We start from the raw sequence: 25,461 nt of genomic DNA on the forward strand, positions 1-25,461 counted from the left end.
GAAGGAAGGAAGGAAGGAAGGAAGGAAGGAAGGAAGGAAGGAAGGAAGGAAGGAAGGAAGGAAGAACTGAGGTCTCTGGAGGAAAAGGGAATTCTGCCTGCTATCCACCTTTGGATTCAAGTTGCAATATCACCTCTCCCGTGGTTCTGTGTCTCTGGAGAACCCTGCCCAATACACTGGTCCTATCTCCTGACTCAGCTTCCTGCCCCTGTACTCACTGCACTCCAGCCGCACTCCAGCGGTGCTCACTGATTCTCTCGTAAAGTTCATTTGCCGGCAACCATGCCCGCATCCCGTTGTTTATTGATTGACAGCTGTGTCTCTTAAACCTCCCATGTGTACGTATCTTCACCATGCTCTTGGACTTGAGCTTTCAAGGTCCCCTCTGTACAATTACTTCTTTTATATTCTCCTTTGTATCAACCCTTCTCAGGGATGTTTGCATTTTGTCGGGAATCCACAAGTTTTAAGATGAGAAGCGCTTGCGGCTATAGTGTGGGTCTCCATCCAGCAGGGAAGAGCCATGTTTGTGGAACTAGACTTTCCTAGGTCCCGGAGACCACACAAGCGGGGCCTCCTGACCTGCAGCTCAGTTTGTAGGATGCTGAGGCCCATGCAAGACTGGGAGGCATGGCAGACCTGACACCTGTCTGGGCTCATCGCTGCGGAGGCGAAGCCTTCAGGCAGCTCGCCGCTCCGGCTGCGGATGCAGTGAGGCCTGTGACGGCCAGCTCTGGGCGTGGGGACTGTGAGAGGGAGGAGAAAAGAGGGCAGGAGACCGCCCATCCAAAGTGTGCATACTGTACTCCTCGGGTTTGAAAACGGCCCATTTCAACATCCTCTACCACGTCTGTTCTGAGGAAAATACCAGAAAGAAATCGGGCCGAAACCGGTTTGGCTCAATGGATAGAGCATCCGTCTGAGAACTGAGGGGTGCCAGGTTCAATTCCAGTCTAGAGTATGTACCTTGGCTGCGGGCACATCCCCCGCGGGGGGGTGTGCAGGAGGCAGCTAGTCGATGTTTCTCTCGCATGGATGTTTCTAGCTCTCTGTCCCTCTCTCTTCCTCTCTGTAAAAAAAAATCAATAAAATGTATTTTAAAAAGGAAAAGAAAAATGGGCAGTTTCTCAGTTTAAAAGGAAGGAAGGAAGGAAGGAAGGAAGGAAGGAAGGAAGGAAGGAAGGAAGGAAGAAAGGAAGAAAAAAAGAAAGAAAAAAAGAAAGAAAAAAAGAAAGAAAGAAAGAAAGAAAGAGAAAGAAAGAAAGAAAGAAAGAAAGAAAGAAAGAAAGAAGAAAGAAAAGGAAGGAAGGAAGGAAGGAAGGAAGGAAGGAAGGAAGGAAGAAAGAAAGAAAGAAAGAAAGAAAGAAAGAAAGAAAGAAAGAAAGAAAGAAATCGGTAGTTCTCCCCTCTGGCCAGACGAAATGACCTCGTCACTCGGCGTGAGAAGCACAGCAGTTGATTCACGGTGTTGTGACCCTCTTGTCATGCTGGTTCCCTTTTTCCCGCCCTATATCAACACCACAGCCCGTGGGGAGGACGGAGAGAGGAGCCAGCCCCTGAGGAACCTGTAAGTACACTTCCAGAATGATCTTATGTCTGAAATTGCCTTTTTCTTTCCTCCCCTCCCCTCAAGGAAAAGTGGAATATTAGTACATCAGAATCCACCATGGAGGCCGGGGGGGGGGGGGGGGGTTTAAACCCCCCCCTCCCCCCCTGCCCCTGACAGCTCCCCTGCCTGCAAAATGGCCAGGAAGGCTTTGTCATGCTGGCTGGGGACCTGAATGCCCTCATGGCAGGGCAGAGCTCGGCATGAATTGAATATCCCCTTGACACAGGAGCTTGGGGTGACCGAAGCGTCTCCCCAGCCTCTGGGGGAAGTGATGGCTGTGGGCCCAGCCGCGGGTGGGGCAGGGGTGAGGCCAGGGCTGCCCACCTCGGACAGCACCCCCCGCCGGGCACAGGATGGGCCGAGCTGCCCCATGAACGTCCTGTCTGCCCGGCAGTGTCCATTAATCCTCCCTTGCCCGTGTGAAGGCTCCTTTCCCAGAGGCGGGCGCTTGCTGGCTTTCTCAAGGCAAAGGATGATGATGAAAACCACGTTCTGAGGGACTCACCCCGCCTCAGACGGGCGCCTGCTCGAGCTATTTCGGCAGGCTGGGAGAACAGGACGTCCACAACCAAATGATAAGCTTGCGAGAATTTAAAAAAAAAAAAAAAAAAAAAAGAGAGAGAGAGAGAGAGAGAGAGAGAAAGAAAAAGGACAAGAAATGCTTTATTCTTCTTTTTGCCCCAGTTGCGGGCGAGGGACTGCTGGGAACGCAGCACCCAGGGCCAGCGCCGCCGCTCCTCTCTCCTTCACTCATTTCAGAGGCTGCCGGGCAGCAGGAACCTCAGAACCGGGCCAGCCCGAGGGGGGCTGAGGTCTGGAGGGGTGATGTGACCTGGCCAAGGTCACACAGCCCGCTCTGGGGGAAGGCAGACTGGAGCACAGGTCTCCCTGCCGATGCCCCTTTCCTGTTCCGCTCTGTCCTTTGCCCGCCTTCCCTTTCCAATGACTGGCATCGGGCCCGGAGACAGGGAGAGAGGCTGGCGCAGGGGTCTTCAAACTACAGCCCGCGGGCCACATGCAGCCCGCAGAGGAGTCTGATCCTGCCCGCCAGGTTTTTTGGGCAGTGAGCACAGCCAAGGTGTTACAGTAGGAATTAGTAGTTCATATGGTCCGGCCCTCCAGCTCTCTGAGGGACCGTGATCTGGCCCCCACTTTAAAAAGTTTGAGGACCCCTGGGCTGGCGGGTTCGGACGGGGCTCCCCAGGGGCTGGGCACAGCGGGAGCACCTCCGGAACAGAGGGCGTTCCCGTCTGGGTGTACCCCCCCAGCTGTCTGCAGACTCTGGGCGTGCTGAGCAGAAGCCAAGGGCTCGTGCATGGGCGCAGAGGCAGAACGAGCTGGTCTCGCTTCGTGGAGATTTCGGGATGTCAGCCAAGGTGGGGGGGGAGCATTAGTATGGCTCCCGGGACCCTCCTCTCCAGATGCTTGCGATTGGCTGTGCCTCTTCAACCTCCCCCTGTCTAGAGGCTCCGGGTGCGCCATCCACTCGGAGGTCCTGGGTGTTCTCTCAGGGCCCACGCGCAACGGCTGCTGACGGGGCCTCGTAGGGGAGGCGGGGGAGTTCTTTGAGAGCTGATCGGTGCTCAAAGGCTGGTGCTCGGGAATGTCGGTGCCCTTGGCTCCCTAACAACGTGGGTGACTTTGTGGGTGGGTGAGGTGGCTGGGAGCCCATGCCCTCCATGCCCAGGCTTTTGTTCCCGCCCCGGACATCCCGCCCCGGGGGGAAAAACACTCAAACCCACTGTGCATGCACCTCCCAGCGTGTGCACGCACCTCGCAGCGGCTGTCTGCCAGCATGTGCAGGCTTGATGGAGGAGCTTGGCCACTTTTGTCTCCCATGGCAACTGCTCAGCCCCGCGTGAAAGCAGATACGTGTGCACTCAGGCTGGAGACAGGCCTGTCCCTCCTCATCAGCCCTGTCCCTCCTTCTCTTGCTTCCTTGCACTCAGCCACACCGAATAGCCTTCACCCCGTGAGAGAGAGAGACGGGCCTCAGCTTGTGATACTCTCCTGTGGACTTTGGCGTGGTTCCCTCCCTCCACGCCCCTGGCCCCCGACTGCCATGGGGTGCAAAGTGCAGGTGAGAGATCGAGGCAGGAAAGTGGCAGTTACTCTGGGATCTGCCGTTGGTAAAAGCAGAAAGCAGGTATCCGATGCCGGGAGACGAGGATGTTGAGTCAGGTAATCAGCATCATTGGCCACGGAGGCGACATAAAGAGAACCTGTGGGTTCAGGGACCCGGTGAGCCATTCAGAAGCCGCTGGAAGAAGCAATGGAGCGGGGGGGGGGGGGGGGGGGCGGCCCTCCAGCCAGCAGCACAAGGGAAGTGAGTAAAATAGAACCGGAGCTTTGGGGGCAGAAATAAATATTCCCAAGGCTCAGAGGAAACGCTTTCTGCATGAGGCTGGAAACTGGCCTGCAGCGTGATTTTAAAACGTCCCCGGGGCAAACGCGGGGCGGGCAGTCAGATCGGCGAGAGGAGGAAGGATAGGTGCGGAGGGAGGCCGGGCAGAGAGAAGACAAAGCAATGTGAGAATTCCCCAAAGGCCACGGGCTGCAAACTGGCCACCGGTGGACACAGTCAGCCGGAGTGTTTAAAAATAATTTGAGCCGAGACCGGTTTGGCTCAATGGGACTGAAAGGTCCCGGGTTCGATTCCGGTCAAGGGCATGTACCTTGGTTGCGGGCATATCCCCAGTGGGGGGTGTGCAAGAGGCAGCTGATCGATGACTCTCTCTCATCGATGTTTCTAACTCTATCTCTCTCCCTTCCTCTCTGTACAAAATCAATAAAATATATTTAAAAAATAAAATAAAATAAAAATTATTTGAGCCTACCAAAAAAAAAAAAAAAAACAAAAAAAAACAAAAAAAAAAACTCAGATGTCACCCAAAGAAATCTAGATTTCAGCTTTTCTTGAAAAAAATAAATAAATCAGAAAATCTGGCAACTAGACAACCTTGTCTCTGTACAGCCTGGAAGAAAATTTGCTGGGGGGGGGGGGGGGAGGTGGAGCGGGGGTGGGCTGCTGCTCCCGGAGCTGACCCTGAGGCCCAGGCTCTCCACTGCCCACTGTCTCATACCCCTCACCCCCAAAAAATATCTGTCTCCTGATGTCCTTCCCTCCAAGGCGCCTGTGTGACCCCTGCAGGCACCTGCGATGCTCAGTGCTGCCACACGGCTCCGGTGTTTCAGTACCGGAAGCGCTCGATAGAGCTGGGGCCAACCCCAAAGGCCTCCCACCCCCGGCCCTGGGACAGAGGGCTCGGTTAAGAAGAAGGCTCTGCAGCCTGGACCTCAGACCGGGGCGGGCCTGGCCCCAGGATGGAGAGCTGCGGCCGGCTGAGGGCTCGGGGAGTGGGCTGGCAGGGGGGAGGGGGCACCGGATGCAGATGACAGCCAAGGGAGAGCTTCTGCCGGCATTGCTGCATCCCCCTCTCAGGATGCATGCGTGACTGGGATTCTGGGGGTGTGTTTCAACCAAATTTAGAGGATCCTCAGAACGTGAGGATCATGAGAAAGAGGGTCTGAGAAGCTGCCCGTCTGGAACCTTCAGTGTCACTTAAACATGGGTTAGAATCTTGGCTCTTCCACTTAGTCTGTGTGACCTTAGGCAAATTTCTTAACCTCTCTGAGCCTCACTTTCCTTATCCTATATAATAAAAAGGGAATATGCTAATTGACCATCATGCTCTCACAAGATGGTGGCACCCACAGCCACAAAATGGTGGCACCCAGGCCCCTCAGCACCGCCTCATCCAGCCAGAGTCCCCTAGTCCCCTCAGCCCTGCAGGGGAAGGCAATTGGGGGCAATCAGATAAGCAGGGGAGGGCCATTGGGGATGATCATGCTGGTGGGGGAGCAGTTAAAGGGCTATCAGGCTAGTAGGCAGAGTGGTGAGGGACTATCAGGCAGGCAGGCAGGTGAGTGGTTAGGAGCCAGCAATCCCAGATTGTGAGAGGGATGTCCAATTGCCGGTTTGGGCCCAATCCCATCCCTGAGGGGTCCCAGATTGGAGAGGCTGCAGGCTGGGCTGAGGGACCACCCCAAACCCCCCCCCCTCCCAATAAGCATGAATTTCGTGCACTGGGCCTCTAGTCTAAAATATTTGGAAGATTAACAACAATGTGTATTAGACGTTAAAACAGTGGCCAGGCACCCAGTCAACAACTTGCTGTCTATGACGATTACTCTTGAACTAATTCTTGGACAGAGGCACAGGCTACAGGTTGTTCCCTTCTCCACTTCGGTATCCTGTGGAACCTGAAAGCAAATTTGTTGTGTGGGAAATTTTGCTCCGTTTAGCTCGGGAACCCTGTGAAGGCTTTTTAAACAGGGCTCACGAAAAATCAGCCGTGAGACGTGGATGTGTTGGGAAGCGTGCCACCGATGGAGCAGAACTCGGGGCTCAGTCCCAGCTCACCCCCAATTCCAGGGCGGCCGGGCCAGTCCCTTCGCCTGTTCCACTTCCTCCCCCGTGGACACCAGCTGGCCAGGCGTCCGGGCTCAGCCACAGGAGACGGCGCACGTGACGATTAATTAAAACTACGGAGAGTTAGAAACTCACCTCAGCTGCACTAGCCCTGTGTCGAGTGCTCAGTCATTTCGAGTGGTTAGTGGCACAGACCTAAGGCATTGCCCTGGTCTCGGAAAGCCCGAGGGGACCGAGCTGGTCCCGGAGCTGCTGTCCTGGGCTGGTCCCCGCGGAGCAGCATCACTGGAATGCAGACTCTCAGCTGCCACGCTAGACCTTTGGAACAAAAACAAACCAAAAAAAAGTTAGGAGTCTGGGGATCTGCTTGAAAACGTCGTTGAGAAAGAAATAAAGAAGCACCTTGTCCAAACCCCGGTTCCCTGGTTAGCGGAAGAGGGGAGGACCGGGCCATGTGGAGGAAGACGATCAGCAGCCGGTGTCTGCGCCTGCTCAGGAGCGAGAGGGAGCCGCCTGCAGGAGTCCGAAGGGACACCTGGCCATCCATGTTGGTGTCCTTTGGTGCCATGCTGTTTTCAGCACAGAACCAAAGGGGATGCTGCTAGAGCTGTTGCTTGTTAAGAAAACAGGTGCCTCTTGCAGGACAAAATTGCAGTCCTCTATCTTATTTAATTGGTATTAGATTGTATAGCTGAGTGTTCACATTTTTACGTGTCCATAAATCTGCTTCTTACTTTCAGGGGGGGAAAAAATCTGTATTAAGAACAAACTGTATGAAAAGAGGGGGGAAAAATGAATCCAAAATGGTACATTATTCATTTTTTAGGAAGCAAGCAAAATGGTGCCTCCTAAGGGGTAAGACTAAGAACAATAAAACAGCTGGGACTGGACTTAAGATTTGCTTTAGAGAAAAGGCTGCTGGTTTGAGATGTATCCTTACGGAGCCGACGGTGTTGACGAGAGAGAAAGCGATGAGCAGACAGAGGTGGGGCTGTGGCCCTCCGGTTGGCTGTGGGGTGTGTCTGCAGCAGGCACGCGGTGAGCTGAGCAGCCTGTCACGTAACCGAGTCGTGGAATCCGGGCAGGATGCAGGGGACAGGGAGCAGCCGGCCAGGAGTCAGAGGGAGCCGGTCTGAATCCTGCTCGGCCACCTGCTCTCTGTGGGGGCGCTGACCCATTTCAGTGAGCTCGCTCAGCCTCCGTGTCCCTGGGTGAGCACCTGCCTTCAGAGGCGGCAGGCAGATGCTGTAGCGGAGGTTCCTGGGACACAAGAAGCAAGTGACACTGGTTAGTGTGTCATTCAAATCATGGTTCGGGTCAAACCCAAAGCCAGGACAAAGAGAGAGAACAGGGCTGGAACCGGTGTGGCTCAGTGGATAGAGAGTCGGCCTGTGGACTGAAAGGACCCAGGTTCGATTCTGGTCAAGGGCATGTACCTTGGTTGCGGGCATATCCCTGGTGGGGGCTATGCAGGAGGCAGCTGGTCGATGTTTCTCTCTCATGGATGTTTCTAGCTCTCTATCCCTCTCCCTTCCTCTCTGTAAAAAGTCAATAAAATATATTTTTAAAGAGAGAGAGAACAGGGACACACCTAGGAGGAGAGGCAGCCGCTCCTGACCTGCTCCGGTGTGGGTAGCCCTGCCCTGCCCACTCACTGCTGACCGCTGGGGTCCCCCTGCACACCCATGCAGTGAAGCAGGTCTCGCTTGGACCAGTGATGCTGCGAGAGAGTCAGGGGAACAGGGACCCATCAGCGAGTTCAGGGTCAGAGAGGTCTGGGAGGGGACGGTGCAGGGAACACTGCCAGCCTTCACACCAACCCCAATTCCAGATGGAACAAGCTTTCAGGACAAAAGAGCGGCATGCTTTTGCTGGTCCCCATTCTAACGACCGTTCCAATTATTCCTTTTCCTCTGATAAAGATCATTCTCTGGGAGCATCTCGAACTTCTGATAAGACCAGTTCCACGTGGCAAAGGCCTTTCTTCAGCACTTCCTTTCTCCCCATACCGCTCTTCTGTGCTGAGTGCTTCCATGCAGATGAAGTGACGGGAGCTGCAAGCCCTCCAGATGATGGCTGGAGAAACTGCCCCCTCACCCCCCGTTGTTTCTAACGTGCCTCTGTCCCCATCTCCTTCCTGCCCTCCATTAGCCCCACTCAGCCTGAACCCAGAACCATTAACCCCATTTCCTCACCTCAGCGGGCTCAGTTCACGCCCTCTAAGCAGGATGCCCCTCTCACACTCCCAGTGGAAGTCACTGGCTCAGACATATTGAGATTCTCCATAAATACAGCCCCATCCTATTGCATGGGAGAAGAGATTTTTATCTATCTATCTATCTATCTATCTATCTATCTATCTATCTATCAGAGAGTGCTTTAAAATTGATCAATGTCTCCATTCAAACCCCATACATATGGTATAATGCTCATTAATGCTCGTTAGATAATTTATGTCAATCAAGAAACATCTCTAATTGATTTCGTATAGTTCCGAGCGAGCCCCGGTTTGTCACAGACCTACATCTGCATGATTGACAGGGTGGTAGCAACCCCATCGCACCTTCCTTTTAATTACGCCAGATCTTGGGGGAAAGAAAAGATAATTAACTCAGTGACAAAATCTTGTTTCTCTTGCAAGAATCTCGGGGGAGAACTGTGCTCAGCGGTAGGGGCCGGAGGGGGAGACCCAATGGTACAGAGTGGAGACACCGGGGCCTCAATCCAATCCCACATTGAAGATGCGTTTGATATGCCTTCTGGTCTGCAAAGAGAGCACAGGAAACAGATGGCTACCAAAAAGTGACCATACACAGTGCTGTTTATTGATTTCAGACTGTCCATCGGCCTATGTTGGCCAACTCATTAGTCAACAGAGCCAAATATCAACAGTACAACAACTGAAATTTTTTTTGAGAGCCAAATTGTTTAAACTTAAACTATATAGTTAGGTACGTGGTTATTAACTTAATTAGGGTACTCCTAAGCTGGCCTTTGATAAAAACTCAAGGGGCCAAAGAGCCGCATGTGGCTCGAGAGCCACAGTTTGCCGACCCCTGGCCTAGGTTTTGTTTCAACCTTTAAGACCCATTGCTGCTTTTATCAAGTAACAAGCACTGGCGAGCCAAGCAGCACAGAATTTAGTAGCTTAAAATAAGTAAACATTTGTTATTATTGTACCCATTTCTGTCATCAGCCGGAGGACTGGCTGGGACTGGCTGGTCTAGGGTGGTCTGGCAGTTAGCTACCTATTGGCTGAGTTGATGCAATAGATTGGTCATGTGTTCCTCATTATCCAGCAGCCCAACCCGTATAAGACAAATTGAATAGTGCCCCTCCCCAAGGACATTGTCTGTGTCTGGATGCCCAGAACCTGTGAAAATGTTACCTTCCCTGGTCAAAGGGACTCTAGACGTGTGCTTACATTAAGGATCTCGAGATGGGAGATTTTCCTGCGTTGTCTGGGTGGGCCCAGGATCATCACAGGGAACCTTGTGAGAGGAAGGCAGGAGGATTAGAGTCAAAGAGAGAAGATACCAGGGGGAAGCAGAGGTCAGAATAAATAAGATGCAGCCTTGCTAGCTTTGAGATGCAGGAGAGTCCATGAGCCAAGGAATGCAGGCAGCCCCTACCAGCTGGAAAAGGCCAAGAAATGGATCCTGCCCTAGAGCCCTCTGGACCCAGGTTAGACGTCTGACCTCTAGAACCGAAAGAGAATAAATATGTTTCTATAAGCCACGAAGCTGGTGGTAACTTGCCACAGCAGCAATGGACTAACACACCTGGACTTGTCAAACAGTTAGTAAGCAGGGTTCTAAGAGGAAGGCAGGACTCGGGATTGGCACGTGGTCATTTTCCTCACATTCTATTGGCCAACAATGTCACAAGTCGTCCCAAGCTCAAGGCTCGGAGAAATGGAGCCCACAATGTCTTGATGGATTCTATTTCTCTCACCTCTTTTTTTTTTTTTTTTAATTATTTTTTTTACTAATTTCAGAGAGGAAGGGAGAGGGAGAGAGAGAGAAATATCGATGATGAGAGAGAATCATTGATTGGCTGCCTCCTGCATGCCCACACTGGGAATCAAGCCCACAATCCGGGCATGTGCCCTGACCGGGAATCAAACCGTGACCTCCTGGTTCATCGATTGGTGCTCTATCCACTGAGCCATGCCAGCCAGGCCATTTCTCTCATCTCTTAATGGGAGAACCTGGAAAGTCACATTGCAAGGGGTGTAGGGACCAAGAAGGGCAAAGAATTATGGCCTTGCCCCCGTGGCCTTTACAAGGCGACAGAGGATGTTCAAAAGCAACCTCTGACCCCCGTCTCTTTCTCATTTCCAGGGTCACAGCGAGCATGGGGGTCTGGAGCTTGGGCACCCATCTCTTCCTACGTCTTTGGGGGCTGTACGTGTCCCCCAGAAGCCCTGGACGGGTGGACTTCCTCCAACATTTGGCAGTTTGCTCTTTGGTTGCGTTGGGTTTGGTGGCCCTCCTCTTGGGGGCCTTCTCCTGGTTCCTGTCTTCGTTCGCGGTCTTCACCATCTCCTGGGGGGCTGCCTGGGTTCTGCTGGGCTGCTCCAAGCACGCGAGGTGCTTCCTGGTCCTCTTCCTCCTCTCCTGCGGCCTGCGCGAGGGCCGGAACGCCCTGATCGCCGCTGGCACGGGCATAGTCATCCTGGGGCACGTGGGCAACGTCTTCCACAACTTCAAGGGGCTCCTGGACAGCATGACGTGCAACATCAGGGCCAAGAGCTTTTCCGTCCACCTGCCCCTTCTGCGAAGGTACGTGGAGGCCATCCAGTGGCTCTACGGCCACGTCCCTCACCTGGATCTGTTCGACGGCCTCGTGTCCTGGAACCAGACCCTGTTGGTCTCTCTTTCCAGCCCCAGCCAGGCCCTGGAGGCGCAGCTCCAGGACACGAAGGGCCACGTCGAGGGGGTCTTGTACCAGATGGTGACGGCGACCGAGGTGCTGCCCTCCGTCGGGCGGCAACTGCTGGCCCTCGCGGGGCTCCTGCTGGTGCTTCTGGGCACGGGCCTCTTCATGAAGCGATTCCTAAACCCGCGCGGCGGCCGGAAGTTCGAGAACACCTACATCACCGGACAGTTCGTTCGGTTCGACGAGGGGGAGAGGCACCGGCAGAGGCCCTGTGTCCTCCCGCTGAGTAAGAAGGAGAGGAGGAAGTACGTCGTCATCCCCTCCTTCGGGCTGACGCCCAGAGAGAGGAGGAACCTGGGGCTGTTCTTCCTCCCGGTACTCACCCATCTCTCCCTCTGGGTGCTGTTCGCAGCCATCGACGTTCTGCTCTACCGGCTCATTTTCTCAGTGAGCAGACATTTCCAAAACCTGCCGTCACTGGAAGTTCACTTGAAACTGCACAGGGAGGTAGGCACGCCCAGGCCCTCCCTGGTGGGGTGTATCCTGGCTCTTGGCTGGGCTGTTGGAAATGATCACGCATCTCCCCAGGCAGGGAGGGCAGTGTCTGACCCCTTTGGGGTTTCCGGCGCCTGGCACAGTGCCTCCCACGGAGAAGGAGCCCGTCAGAGGCTGGGTAAATTGAATCCCTGCATTAGAATCTATCATTCTGAACGTTTTGGGTCAATGTTAGTTTCCTGTGGCTGCTGTAACAAGTCACCACAGAACGAGTGGCTAACACAACACAGATATCTTCTCTCTGGTTCTGGGAGCCGGAAGTCTGACATCTGTGTCCCGGGCTGAAACCAGAGGCGCTGGCAGAGCACACTCCCTTCAAACTCTAAGGGAGATTCCACTCTTTGCTTCTCCGAGCATCTGGTGGCGGCTGGCATTCCTTCGCTTGTGGCCGCATCACTCCCTCTGTCTTCACATCGCGCTCTCTCTCTCCCTCTCTCTCTCTCTCTCTCTCTCTCTCTCTCTCTCTCTCTCTCTCTCTCTCTCTCTCTCTCTCTCTCTCCCCCTCCTTCTCAAAGGATGCATGTGATTGCCTTAGGGTCACCAGGACAATCCAGCATAATTTCTCCATCTCAAGGTCCTTAACGGGATCCCATCTGCAAAGTTCCCTCTCCCCCAGATTATCCACATTTACAGATTTGGGGATTAGAATCCTATGTCATTGGGGGGCCATTTCCTGCTTCTGATAGTCAAGAGACACTGAAATGTGGGAACAGGGGTCTCTGGTGGAGCATGAAGCTGATTCCTGGCATGAACCTGATCAGTCAGATGTAGAGCCTGCCTTCCTCTCTCTGCAGACTCGCTGTGCATGCAGACTGCGCGTGCCTTCTCTGAATGAGGTAATCAACAATTATATATATATATATTTACACTAGTGACCCAGTACACGAAATCTGTGCACATTAAAAGGGGATTATTTAGAGGAAATAATTTAATATTGCTTTTTGACCTTTCTCTATAACAGAAGTGTCAGAGATGAAAGAAAATTAGTAAAATTTACATGAAAACCTTCCTCCTGTCAGAGTCTGGGGCACACCACAGGACCCAGAGTCAAGTCCCCACCCACACCCATGCACCTCAAAATTGCGTGAGACACAGACCCAGCCACACCCCCCACCCCAGCAATTTGGCTAGATCCAGACCCAGCCAGTCCCACCCTTGTCAAGCCCGCTGGGCAGAGGGCATAGCTTCAAGTCTCCTAGCCCAGCGCCAGGACCAGGGTCATGGCCTGAGGTCCCCTAGCCCAGACCGGGGCGGGGGCCATGCCTTGAGGTCCTCCGTGAAGCCCCACCAGGTCGGGGACACAGCCTGAAATCCCCTGACAAGCCCTGCTGGGTGGGGTCATGGCCTGAGGTCCCCCATCAAGGCCCGCTCAGGCAGGGGTGAGGTCTGAGGTCCCCCAGCCTGGTGCCAGGGTGGGGGCCACGGCCTGAAGTCCCCTGTCAAGCCCCACCTGGTGGTGGGGTGAGGCCTGAGGTCCCCCGGCCTGGTGCTGGGGCAGAGAGAGCAGCCTGAGGTCCCCTAGCCCAGCACCAGGCCAGGAAGCGCACCTTGAGGTCCCACGTCGAGCCCCCTAGACGGGCAGGGGGCTCGAAGGGGGCGCCTCCAAACCTTTGGCCTCAGGGGGCGCCTCCAAACCTTTCTTTGAAGCCCCACTTTCCATATCTCTCTCTCTGGACTCGGATCCCCCTTCTGCACCACACTTTCTCACCCCTTTCCTTCTGGCTGAGCAAGGCCATCCTCACCCTGGGCTGCTTCTCAAAGGTGATTACTCTGAACACTCTGCATCCCCTGAAGAATCCAGTTAATTATGAGAACGCTGCTGCTCCAGATATCTGCAGTGGAGTGGATAATGGAGCTTTTCACACAGGCTTGGTCCCAGGTGGCTAGTCAGAGCCTCTGCCCTCCCCTCCCCCCTCCATGTGCTTCCTGTTCCTCTTTTTATTTTTTTAAAAATATTTCTATTGACTTCAGGGAGGAAGGGAGAGGGAGAGAGAGATAGACACATCAATGATGAGAATCATCGGTTGGCTGCCTCTTGCACGCCCCCAACCAGGGACTGAGCCCGCAACCCGGGCATGTGCCCGGACCTGGAATCAAACCGTGACCTCCTGGCTCATAGGTCAACACTCAACCACAGAGCCACTCCTCTCAGTTCTCCCTCTCCTCCCCTCTCTTTTCCCTTATCTCTCATTTATTTCTCTCTCAGTCAACACCCATGCCTGTTTTGTGAGTGCCCGCCATTTTAGACAGAATGGGACTGGGGGCATATATCCAACTTCTACCTTTGGAAGATGGCCCAGAAGCTCTCCAAGGACAACGTCCTCACAAACACAGTCTTGGGTTTCTAGACCCTGATGTCTGCCATGGAGGAGCTCACGTCCTGGTGGTGGGGGGGGCCACCAGGTCCACTCTCAGTGACAGCAGGACAGTGGGCGCTGGACCAGATGTGAGTGCCTGGGACACTCTGCTGCCAGCACCTTCCTGAGACTGGCAGTGCCCTGCCCTTACCCCAGGAAGCCCTTGGAGGCTCCTGGTCCCCCCGCCCCCATTGCTGCAGATTTTCAAAGGAGAAGTCAAGCAGGAAGAGAGACAACAACAGCTCAAGGTTTTGCCAATATGTCTCTCCCACTTTCCATACAATTTTAGATAAAGAAGAAAGAGGGGAGAAGGGGGGAGGAGGAAGAAGGGGAAGGATGGGAAATGACCTGAACTGAGCTAGCGGGCTGGCTGTGCATTGTAAGAAAACATAGCCATAGTTGCTGGTCCTTGAACACCTACTATGTGCATAGCATTCGTCTCGATTAACTTTTCAGGACTGTCTGACGCCAGAGTAGGTTCTCTGTCCATGACTCAGTGCTGTCTTGGCAAATTGTTTACTTAGGAGAGGTAAACGCATTTCAAAGCATCAGGGTACCCTTTAGTCTATGGCTCGGGATTTTGAGAGAGTTCATTTGTCTTCCACAGTACCCTCCACCAACCCTGTGCAACAATGTTGCCTCCATCTTTATGAAGCCCTGACTCCCAACTGCAAAGTCTCCCCTCAGACTCCCAGATGGAATAACGTCTCCCCAGAGCGAACACCCGCTGCTTTCTTATTGCAGGATTTCTCATCACTGACTCAGTCGATGTGTTTGTTTCTTCCGTCGTTTTAAAAACAGCGCCTGCCTTTGCTCTGGGGATGGAAAAAGCCGCATCTAATTGTAGGCAAGTGATCTTAATAAGAGAGAAGGAGAGGCAACGCAAATACCTTTCATTGCTTAGCCATGGCGCTGGGGACATCGCTGACTTCACCTCACAGTTGTATAGCGGTCCCTGGTGTGGGGTTTCCAGGTTCTAGTCGGGTATTAGAGAAGGTCCAAGGTGCATGGTGTCCTCGGGGTGTGGCTGGTTCTTTTTTGAGAAGCCATTTACCTCTTCCCGGCCCCAGGACTCTGGGGGACAGGGGTGATAATCACTGACTAAGTACTGCAGTCTGTTAGGTTAATGCTCCATCCCCGAGGTGCCTCATTTACACTGGGAGTAGTTTATTCACAGGCAGGCTCTGGTCCATTAATTCCTGTTTCACCAAATTAGAAAACAAATCCTCCGAGAGATTAGATGACTTTCTCAGGTCAGGGCAAAGAGGAAGAGCTGAGTCAGCGCCCACTTCTCCTGCCGGTGGCTTGGCCGGGTTGTTCAGTGTCATCGTCTGCCCTCCTGTCACTGGCTGAGGGGGACGGATTCGTTCTCTTGCCTTCAAGCAGGAAGGAATGCACCTCTCCTGAGCATCCAAGAAATAAGAAAACGTCCTTATGTTGAGACCTCTAAAAATAGGATTTTAGAGCCACTTTCGGTAAAACCTATTCTTGGTATTATTATACTAAGGATAATCTCCCCTACCCCCCATGCTCTAGGATGTTGACTTAGAACATCTTTTAATGCCTCTACAGCTTTGTGATCTTGTGGTCCGATGGAGAGGGTATGACTGGGTCTTAAGGGGCTACACTCCAAAAGCCTGCACCCCCAGCTGAGCTAAAACCATCTTTCATGAATCCCACATGCCCTCAGGTGTAGACACAGGTGCTCCCTAGAAACCAGTTATGTGGCCAAAACTGGTTTGGCTCAGTGGATAGAGCATCAGCCTGTGGACTGAAAGGTCCCAGGTTCGATTCCTGTCAAGGGCATGAATCTTGGTTGTGGGCACATCCCTGGTAGGGAGTGTGCAGGAGGCAGCTGGTCGATGTTTCTCTCTCATCAATGTTTCTAACTCTCTATCCATCTCCCTTCCTTTTTGTAAAAAATCAATAAAATATATTTTAAAAAACAGTTATGTGATCACATAGGGTAGGCTCACTGCTGGCTGAAATTGAACAGATTTCCCCGCCTTCTTCCCAGAGCCTTCAACAGTCTAATGGGCATTGTGACTCTCCAAAGAAGGGACAAGTAGTCAAGTTCTTTAACACCCACTTTCAAGGAAATCTATGTTTCCACAGACCCACTTTGGAAAGCGCTGCAGTAGCTACAGATAAAGCCCAGCCCTTCACCTTTCTCCAACGCCAGCACACAAAAGGAGCCACAGCAGCTTCTTCTGCCAAAGCTTCCTGCCTGTTTTAAGACAAATGATATGTGTTGCAGAGCGGCATCGAGAACGATGAGGAATGAGTGTGAAATGGCATGGATCTTGATGATTCTATTCTTTCCTTTCAGGAGCAAGGAACTCAAAACATCATCCATGACTCCCTCTTTAATGTAGCTCTCTTTGAACCCAACTGCATCCCTAAACCCACGCTCCTTCTGTCTGAAACCTGGGCTCCTCTCAGCATTATTCTTGTGACACTCGTGGTGCTCGGACTGTTGTCCTCCTTCCTGATGCAACTTAAAATCCTGGTGTCGGCATCCTTCTACCCAAGCGTGCAGAGGGAGCGCATCCAGTACCTGCATGCAAAGCTACTGAGGAAAAGATCAAAGCAGCCAGCAGGAGAAGAAAAAGGGCAGCTGAGTCTGTACTTTACAAAGGTAAGGCCAAGATGAAGGTATATCTGTAATGAAGGACATTCTGAGTTTGAAGGACAAAATGGAATTTCAAAGCACTCTTCAACTTCACATGAGGGTTATAGACCCAACAAAAGATGGGACTCCAGAGGAAGCGGGGGAAGAGGGGGAGAGGAATTAACAGATACACATGGCCAAGGCTCCCAGCTTTGTGATTTTTTTAAGTGTTTGTTCTAGAGGATTCTACAAGATGTTCTCAAAACACTAATTTCAAGTGAGTGTGTTCAATCATATTGTAGAGGGACTGTTGGGATGGCCCTTTGTAATAGCTGTTAAAGAACAATGCCTAACAAGAAGTTACTTTACCAGGTCAAGGAAAGATAAATAGCATAGAGGGAAATAGCTGCTACAGCTTGGTAAACTCCAAAGAAATATGCTCATTCTCCAGAATTTAAAAATCTACACTAATAAAAGAGAAAAATGCTAATTGACTGTACTTTTGCTACGCCCACAGCCAATCAGAATGAGTGTGCAAATTAACCCAACAAAGATGGCTATTAATTTGCATACGCTGAGGGAGAGAGGAGGGAAGACTGAAGACAGCTTAGAAGGAAGAGGGAGGAAAAGCGGAAAGCAAGACAATGGCTGCCAGAGGGAGAGCAGGGGCAGGGCATGGCGTGGTGGCGCGATCACAGAAGGTGGGGTTGGCAGTGGTGGCAGCAGGTGCAGCTGCTTGCAGGAATCTTCTTGCAAAGGGCTCCTAGTATATATATATAAAACATATATATGATGATACATATGATATACATGTATGTTTATACACACATATATAAGATTTTACTTAAGTTGTTGATTAAAAAAAAAATAAGTTGTTGATTAAAGAGGAAACAGTAAAAGAATTCCAACCAACTCTAAGCACACACGTAGACAGGCCCTCAGGAATACCAAAATGGAACTTGCTTCAGAGACGCCAGACTGATTTCTTCCCTGAGGGCAAAGGGAGGGCCAATCGCACGCTACAGGGTAAGATGTATTTGCAGGCCCGGGACCAGAATCGTTTATTTGCGTTGTCGCTCTCAGCTCTCTGCGATGTACACAAGAGGAGAAAGCTCACAGGCGATAAAAGACGCAGGAAACCCACACGGATATGTTTTTTCTGTCCACGTCAAAGTCTTCTGCAGTTTTTCCTGGCGCCAGGAGCCCCGCGAGGAGGCGTTTACGTCAGAGGCATTTGAAAGGACTCTAACGCTCACTCATCCACCTTTTTGTCTCCTCAGCTTCATTTCTGGCTCCCGGTCCTGAAAGTGATTAGGAAGAAACAAGTGGATGCTGTGAGGGAAAGCAATCCGTGAGAGGCCCCCGCGGTCGGCCGAGGCCGCACCTCTCAGAACCAGGTCCCTGGCCGCGGTCACCACTCCCGCCCGCATTAGAGAGCTATACCTCATGGTCCTTCCTGGGCCTGGGTCTGGGGGACAAACTACCTTTCTTCATGAGGGCCAAGGTCTATCAGGTCAGCCTTTTTCTAATCCCTCTGAGGATAAATCTCAGCATTGAGTAATATTTAAAGAAAAACAGGAAAAAAAAATAAACATCTCTACTGCAGGTTCACAAGCAAATGCTAAGGAGAACATACATTTAATCTTTTCTGTCTCTACTCAGCCCTTCTCGTTATCATTCATAGCTACTCCCTACCCCATGACTGTCCTTCTTCCCCCTGCCCCCTTCTTCTTTGGGCTTCCCAAACCCACCTTCGGCAGCTCCGAATTGAACTGTGTGAACTGGGAATTGAACTGTGTGAACTGGGAATCGAACTGTGTGAACTCCTGGTTCATAGGTCAATGCTCAACCACGGAGCCACCTCGGCCAGGCCAATTCGCTCTTTAGATCACCAATTCCCACCCCAGCAAGGACACAGCTGCCCTGTCTGAAGCAGGTGGGGGCCCTGAAGCCTGTGTTCCTTCCTCTTGTCCACCGGGGCCGTTCCCGAAGCACCTGAGGGTCTGCGGCACACAACGAACAGCACAAGTCCTTCCCTCGAAGCGCCACGCCCCTCACCATGGCTCCTGCTCTGCCATTCACTGTATGTTCTTGTCACCAACTCAGCATTGTCACTGAACAAATTTGTTCTAAAAGCCAACGTTATAACATCATTGTAAATGGAAAAAACAGTATCACTTTCCATAACTCATAGACATACACATCACACTTACATTGTTTAGCATGTGTACATATACCCATCATAGGAGCCCAGGGCGCAGTTCGAAATCGGGCAGCACCGCCCACCCTCCAGTAGCTGGTCTGGCCCTGCCTGGCTCTCCCGGCCCCACAGCTGCCACGGCCACTGCTGCTCTGGCCCTGCTTCCCTCTCCGGCCCTTGAAGCAGCCGCGGCCACTGCTGATCAGACCCTCCGCCAGCTCAGGCATGTGGAGGCCCTGCCGCCCCGCCCCCAACGCTTCACACGCAACCTCCTCCTGTCTGGTTCACCCATTACCGTGTCCCAGTTTGTTAGCATATTTCTCTAGTCTCTCTCTCTCTCTCTCCATATATATATATATATATATATATATATATATATATATATATATATATATATATTAGACAGTATATACATTTTATATAGACATATGTAAGCTATGTGACACACACACTGAAAACAAAACAATATTAATGTATCATTAACTTGCAAGGAGATATTTGCCTCCCAAAGCCAGCAGCCCGCTCTCTGCTCAATCACGGTGGAACCCATGCCTAGGGTGGGGGCTGGGGTGTTTACATTTAATCTTTTCTGTCTCTGCCAGCTGCTGACTGCGGGCTGCTGCTGCCTCTGGGTGGTGTGCATTCCCCGGCACATCTGGCTTTCCTCGGCTCTGAGGACGTCCCCAGGCAGAGAGAGGCAGAAGCCGGCAGCTGGCAGTCAGGGGCACTGGCGTGGGGAGGCCCGGGGGCTGAGGCATGACCGCACGCAACCGCAACAGCTCCGTTCTCCTCAGGCACACGGGGAAGGGCTGCCTGCTCTCGTCACCGTGCTCTCTGCTGACACTCAAGTCCCGCCATCGTCACACGTGCTTCTTGCCCATGGAGCATTCAGAACCTTTTGTTCTTGGGTCTGATTCCTTTTCTCCCATAAAACATCTACCTCCCGGTGCGGGAATATTTACGTATACAACCAGAAAACAGTCTTGCTGAAAACTTGTCTCAGCTCTCCATGTCAGCTCACTGGAAACTGGTCCTCACCAAACGTTAGAGGGCAAAGGCATTCCGCTCAGACAAATAGACGACATCCCTCTGAGCAAGCGCACCATCCGACCATGAGGTCCTAGACAGCTTCCAGACAGCCGTGGCCCCCGCACCCCGCTCCCGCCCGGAACGCTCTACCATCGGCCCGTGTCTCTGCCTCTCCGGAGCCCGCCGCCTGGGTGGATGGCGTTGGTGCAATTCAGAGAGCGGCGCCTCGGCTGCATGAGTCAGCAGCCCGGCCTCTGACGCAGCTTCTGTGCTCCCGTTAAAAATAGGAAAGAGGATGTTTTGCCTAAGTCATCACCACTGTGCAGAACCGGAGGACTGACTCTCCCTCTTCCCCCCGCCCCCCTTTTTTTTTTTCTTTCCAGTTTCCATATCCTGCCGCTTCACTGAAAACAGATAGAAACTCTGTCCCTGGATTTTTGGTCAAGACTCCTGCTTCCATGGTCTGGGCTCCCTGGCCCTGCTTGTCCCCGGGTTCCTTGGTTGGCGTCTTCACCCCCTGATGTGACAGTGCCAGTGCCAACTCTCAGCCCCAGGCTCAGGGCCTCTGCCCTTCTCCCCCCCCCCATCCCCCTCCCCCGGGTTCGCCAACTCCAGGGCCCACGGGGGCTTGTAGATCCTATAACTTGTGCAGCTGGCCAGGTAGATGGGGCTGCCCAGCCTGGGCCTGAAATGGGGGGGGGGGGGGGGGGGGCAGCTTTTGCTCACTTTCTCACAGATCAGCTGACTTTTCCCCAAACAGCCAGACACGTAGGTGTTTATAGGAACTTGCCTACTCTTCACGTGTGAGTCAGAATGAATTCAGATATTCCTTTTGAAAAGTAGAGCAAGACCAACGCACAATCCAGGTGTCTCCCTCCCGGGAATCAGCCCTCCCTCTGCCCTGCAGCTCGGACCCGGTGCCAGGGGCCTGGCAGGGTCCCTTCCTGGCTGAGGAGCATCCCCACCGCCCTGCCATGATTTCAGCTGCTTCCCAACTTCTCGCTCTTCCTGGCCTCCAACCCCATCCTCGGGGCGGGTCCTTCCGCCTGCCGGCAGGCTGCTCTGCCCAGACCGCTGAGTGCTCCTTCTGACCCCTCCACGGCCTCTCGCTGGGCTTTCTCTGAACTTGCCCGGAGCGCCCAGCTCATCTCACCCTCCTCCCGGGCCAGCGCACCTTCCCCACGGGCCCTTGGCCCCCGTCCTAGCCTCGGCTGGCACGCCCGTTCCTGGCTCTGGCTTTTGTGTGTGTGACCTTCGATATGGATGGCACAGTGACTCACAGAAAACACATCAGGGGCTGTTCCCCGTCCTCATGACTCAGCACATCAGCGAACCAAGCCCCCAGCTTCCTGCACGGGGGCCTGACGGCTCCCCGTCCCTCCCCCAGCCCTGTCATCCTTGTGGAGGTCCCAGCCCTTTCTCTGTTTCCTGGCACCCTCCCCTCAAAAATGCCCTTCTGTTAGTACCACGATCTCATCGATCTATTTTAAAATCTCCGATGGCCTTTCTACGTTCTTTCATTCTGAATTTCCTGCCACAAATTAACTTTCCAGAGTAACCAACGTTTTGAGCATGACATTGATACAGTCATCTCCTCCTCATTATGTGCACATTGTTTTACTGTTCACAAGCTTCATTTGGTCCTTTTGCCAACGCAGTGAACAGGGTGGGTATTGCCGTTTTCATTTCACGGATTAAGGAACGGAGGTTCAGAGAGGCTGGGTGACTCTCCCCAGGCCGCACAGCCGGGAGAAGCGACGGAGCCTCTTTCCACCCCAGGCTCCGGGCTCCCTGCCCGTGTCCTGTGCCCTGTGGGCTTCGACCTTTGCCCACACCACGCCTCACTCCGACTCTGCCGGGCTTCCTTTTTTCCGGTAGAGCCAGGGGCCTTCAAAGAATTCCATTTCCCCCTTCTCAGTAGACCCAGGGGCATAATGATAGGACCCTACAGTTAAGATTCAAGAGGCTCCATTTTCCCTTCATGACCTACAAAAAAGAAAATTAAAGAAAAAGAAAAAAAAAAAAAAAAAAGCCGAAACTGGTTTGGCTCAATGGATAAAGCATCGGTCTGCGAACTGAAAAGTCCCAGGTTGATTCCGGTCAAGGGCATGTACCTTGGTTGCGGGCACATCCCCAGTAAGGGGCGTGCAGGAGGCAGCTGGTTGATGTTTCCCTCTCATTGACATTTCTAGCTCTCTATCCCTCTCCCTTCCTCCCTGTGGACAATCAATAAAATATATATATATATATTTCTTTTTTTTAAAGGAAAGGAAGGAAAAAACCAAACACCCACAACCAGAAAAAGCCTTCATTCAGGACCTCCTGGAATCCCAGCGCTTCCTGCACCCCTCATTCTGCAGCCTGGGGTGCTCAGCTCTGTGGGGCGCAGTCCCTGAGCCTGAGTCTGCGACAGCCCAGCTGGAGTCTTCTCCACAGGACCGGGATGACAGGGATGGCAGGATCCGGGGAGTGTGGGAGGCTGCGCTCACTGGCATTCTTCCCCAGGGCCGGCAGTGACGCAGGGGAATGGAGCTGGCCGCCAAACCTGTCATTTACCCACCGCTCACTCCTCCCAGCCCGGTGCTGGCTGCTTCCTGGGCGCCCCCCCCCCCCCTCAGAACTTCACCACAAGCTTCTGATGACGCTGCTACGGTCCCCATTTACCCAGGTGGCGCCCGAGGCTTAGAGGGGACAAGCCTCTGGTCTCTGGCCTCCTGGCTGGAGAATCTGAAGCCTGGCCCTTTATTTTATTTTTATTTTTTTTTTACATTTTTTTATTAAATTATTATCTGTGTACATATCGAAGCCTGGCTCTTTATCCCGCTCTGGGAATGAGCTGTCTCGTTCACAGATGCTGTGTCTGGCATCTGACAGGCTTCACCCCAATGTCAGTGACTTGCCTCGGGTGTGCCTCACAATAGCCCTGCGGCTGACAAGACTGCCAGGATGTGATCACTTCCAAATGGGGACACTGCCGCTCAGAGAGGCTGAGTGACTTGCCCAAGGCCACACAGCTGGGAAGGAACAGAGGACAGTGGAGAGGACGGGCTCTTGGGCAGGATCTCGGAGCCCAGTGAACACACATCTAACTCTGTGGTCACGTCCCATGACCCTGAGCAAAGGAGGTTCCCAGGCCCCGGGGTTTCGGGGTGAGGCATGGGCGGAGTGGGACAGTGGGTGACTCCAGAGGCAGTAAAGACAGAGCATGGGGTGGGGGAAAATCCGTAATAACTACTCAGAATAACAAAACTGGTTCCATAACCAGCCAGCACTTTTCCACAGTGACTATTGCTGAGTCATAGCCTCTGAGCATCTCTCAGTCTGTCTCTGATCATCGGAAGGACTTGGCTTTTTTTTTTTTTTTTCTTGATTTTTTTTACAGAGAGGAAGAGAGAGGGATAAAGAGTTAAGAAACATCGATGAGAGAGAATCATCGACCAGCTGCCTCTTGCACACCCCCTACTGGGGATGTGCCCGCAACCAATGTACATGCCCTTGCCTGGAATCGAACCTGGGACCTTTCAATCCGCAGGCCAATGCTCTATCCACTGGGCCAAACCGGCTTCGGCAAGGACTTGGCTTTTAAGCCGAGAGGCTGCAGCTGGCTCCCCACAGAGCAGCATTGCCCTAGGAGGCATTTGCTTTGCAGCTCTGCTCTCTCCACCTTCCCTTCAAATTCTCCCACCACCTCAACTCCCGAGTCCCTCACCTTAGCCAACTTATTTGAAAATGGTAATATGTGCCTATCCTTTTTGTTCTGTGTTGTTTTTTTATTGTGATAAAATATGCCGGTGTGGCCATTTTAAAGCGGCGTTTCATAAATTCGCCGTGTGGTGCGGCTGTCGCCACTCTCTAATTTCCCAGCATTCTTATCACCCCCAAACCAGTCCCCCTCTTTCCTCCCCTCGGCCCTGGCAGCCACTCATCTGCCATTTGTCTCTGTGGATTTACTTACTCTGGACATTTCCTCCAAACAGAAGCACACCGTCTGTGGTTTCTGTGTCTGGCTGCCTTTACCTAACATTTGGTTTGCTTCTATGTGTTTGCTGTGATGACTCACGCTATTCTGAGCATCTGTGAACGCCTATTGTCCATTGGGTGACCTAGGAATAGAACTGGTAGGTCCTGGGATGATTCCATTAGCTTACTGACGACCTGCAAACTCTCCCACAGCTGTGCCTGCTCTGGGCTGGCCTCTGGGAGGCGCTGGAGATATAAAGATGAAGAAGACATGGCATCTGAGGGGAGGAATTCAGAGCCCAGGTAGGGGGACTGGCATGTGGCAGGGGCAATCACAAGGGGGTGTGGCCCATGGCTTCGTTTGCTCAAACTCAGCCCTGTCGGAGGGTCCGTGTACCAGAGGCACTCCGGAAAAAGATATTAACCGCTTAAATCATGCTCTCCTGTGGCCTTACATTGTTCATTAGACTACATTTCTGCAAAATATTTGTGACAAAGCCTCATAAAAGCGCTAATGAGATCCTCATAATCATTTCAGATGAGGCCGTTAGCACAGAATCCTATAGCTGCTTCATCCTCCCAAGCAGATCTATCCAACGGCTAACGAATCTGTATTCTTCGATGGAGAGCATCCTTACACCAAATGCTCCACCACTTCTGTATCCGTTTTTGTCGAGAATGCTTACTAACATCTTCTATACCAATCTAGGAGCTTAGCAGGAACTCCTCCACCTCCTCTTCTTTAACAATGAAGTATTGCCGAAACTGGTGTGGCTCAGTGGATAGAGCGTCGGCCTGCAGACTGAAAGGTTCGATTCCGGTCAAGGGCATGTACCTTGGTTGTGGGCACGTCCCCAGTCGGGGGGGTGTGGGAGGCAGCTGGTCAATGTTTCTCTTTCATCGGTGTTTCTGGCTCTCTATCCCTCTCCCTTCCTCTTCTCTCTGTAAAAAATCAATAAAATATATTTAAAAAAATAAATAAATAAAAATAAAAATGAAGTATCCATTGAATGCCAGTCCATTACCCAGCCCCTCAGCTACCTGCTGGGGGAACAATAGGGAACCAGGCAGGCCCTGCCCTGTGAGCTGTCTGTTCCAGGGAGGAGACAGACAGGAAAGCGGGTCATGGTTATGCAATGAGATGGTGGTGCTGTGAGGGGGGTTGGCTGGGCCCTGCTATGGAGAACATAAAAGTGGGACACACCCGGCCTTTGGAGCCAGGGAAGCCTCGGAGAGGGGGTGACATTTCAGCTGAATACTAAAGGATGAGTGAGAAGTGGCTTCTGCATAAGAAAGCAATTGAATTATTTTTTCCTTGAGGATTCAGCCATCTCCTTGCAGTGTTTCTATTGTCAACCAAAGAAGAGAAAAGGAATAAAGTATTTTAAGGTATTTCATCCCCGAGGGAAAAAGAGCCATGGTTCTTCCTGAGGTGTAGTTCCGTGTCCTTTCTCCCGTGTGCTCAGGACAAAGCACAGCTGAGGAGCTGGATTCCTACTACCCTATTCCCAGTCCCCTCTGTCCAATGTGCCCTGTACCCTGACCTCATCAGTGAGTGTGTCAGGGGCAGATGGGCCTGCAATGAGAGCATAATTGCCCTGAATTTTCCCTGATCCACATGTTTAAAGCAATCCCTCGAGCTTGGCCAGTGTGGCTCAGTGGTTGAGCATCAACCTATGAGCCGAGAAGTCACAGGTCAATTCCGGGTCAGGGCACATGTCTGGGATGCAGGCTTCATTCCCCCAGTGTGGGGTGTGCAGGAGGCAGCTGATCAATGATTCTCTCTCATCATTGACGTTTCTATTTCTCATTCCCTCTCCCTTCTGC

At 52.5% G+C, this 25,461-nt stretch overlaps 1 protein-coding gene and 1 long non-coding RNA gene across 3 annotated transcripts; one reads left to right on the forward strand and one right to left on the reverse strand.

Annotated features, from left to right (window-relative positions):
- Positions 1–1,534: 1,534 nt before the first annotated feature.
- DCSTAMP (dendrocyte expressed seven transmembrane protein) lies at positions 1,535–17,836 on the forward strand. 2 transcript variants are annotated; one of them, XM_084864567.1, is made up of 4 exons: positions 1,535–1,567; positions 10,385–11,429; positions 16,164–16,472; positions 17,726–17,836. In XM_084864567.1, the coding sequence occupies exons 2-4, from the start codon at positions 10,398–10,400 to the stop codon at positions 17,798–17,800; spliced, it is 1,416 nt and encodes a 471-aa protein (XP_084720693.1). In that variant the 5' UTR covers positions 1,535–1,567; positions 10,385–10,397; the 3' UTR covers positions 17,801–17,836. The 2 variants fall into 2 exon arrangements, with proteins under 2 accessions (XP_084720693.1, XP_084720692.1); XM_084864566.1 differs by lacking the exon at positions 1,535–1,567 and having other exon boundaries at positions 10,034–11,429.
- LOC311611983 lies at positions 5,702–18,950 on the reverse strand. Its single transcript, XR_014793186.1, has 8 exons — positions 18,197–18,950; positions 17,563–17,746; positions 16,001–17,208; positions 14,725–15,237; positions 9,466–9,532; positions 6,982–8,805; positions 6,177–6,359; positions 5,702–5,872 (listed from the first exon to the last, which is right to left on the reverse strand). It is a non-coding gene; the product is annotated as an uncharacterized lncRNA (long non-coding RNA).
- Between the last annotated feature and the right edge of the window lie 6,511 nt (positions 18,951–25,461).

This window comes from Pipistrellus hanaki (genome assembly GCF_964339955.1).
Source record: "Pipistrellus hanaki genome assembly, chromosome: 17".
Classification (NCBI taxonomy): domain Eukaryota; kingdom Metazoa; phylum Chordata; class Mammalia; order Chiroptera; family Vespertilionidae; genus Pipistrellus; species Pipistrellus hanaki.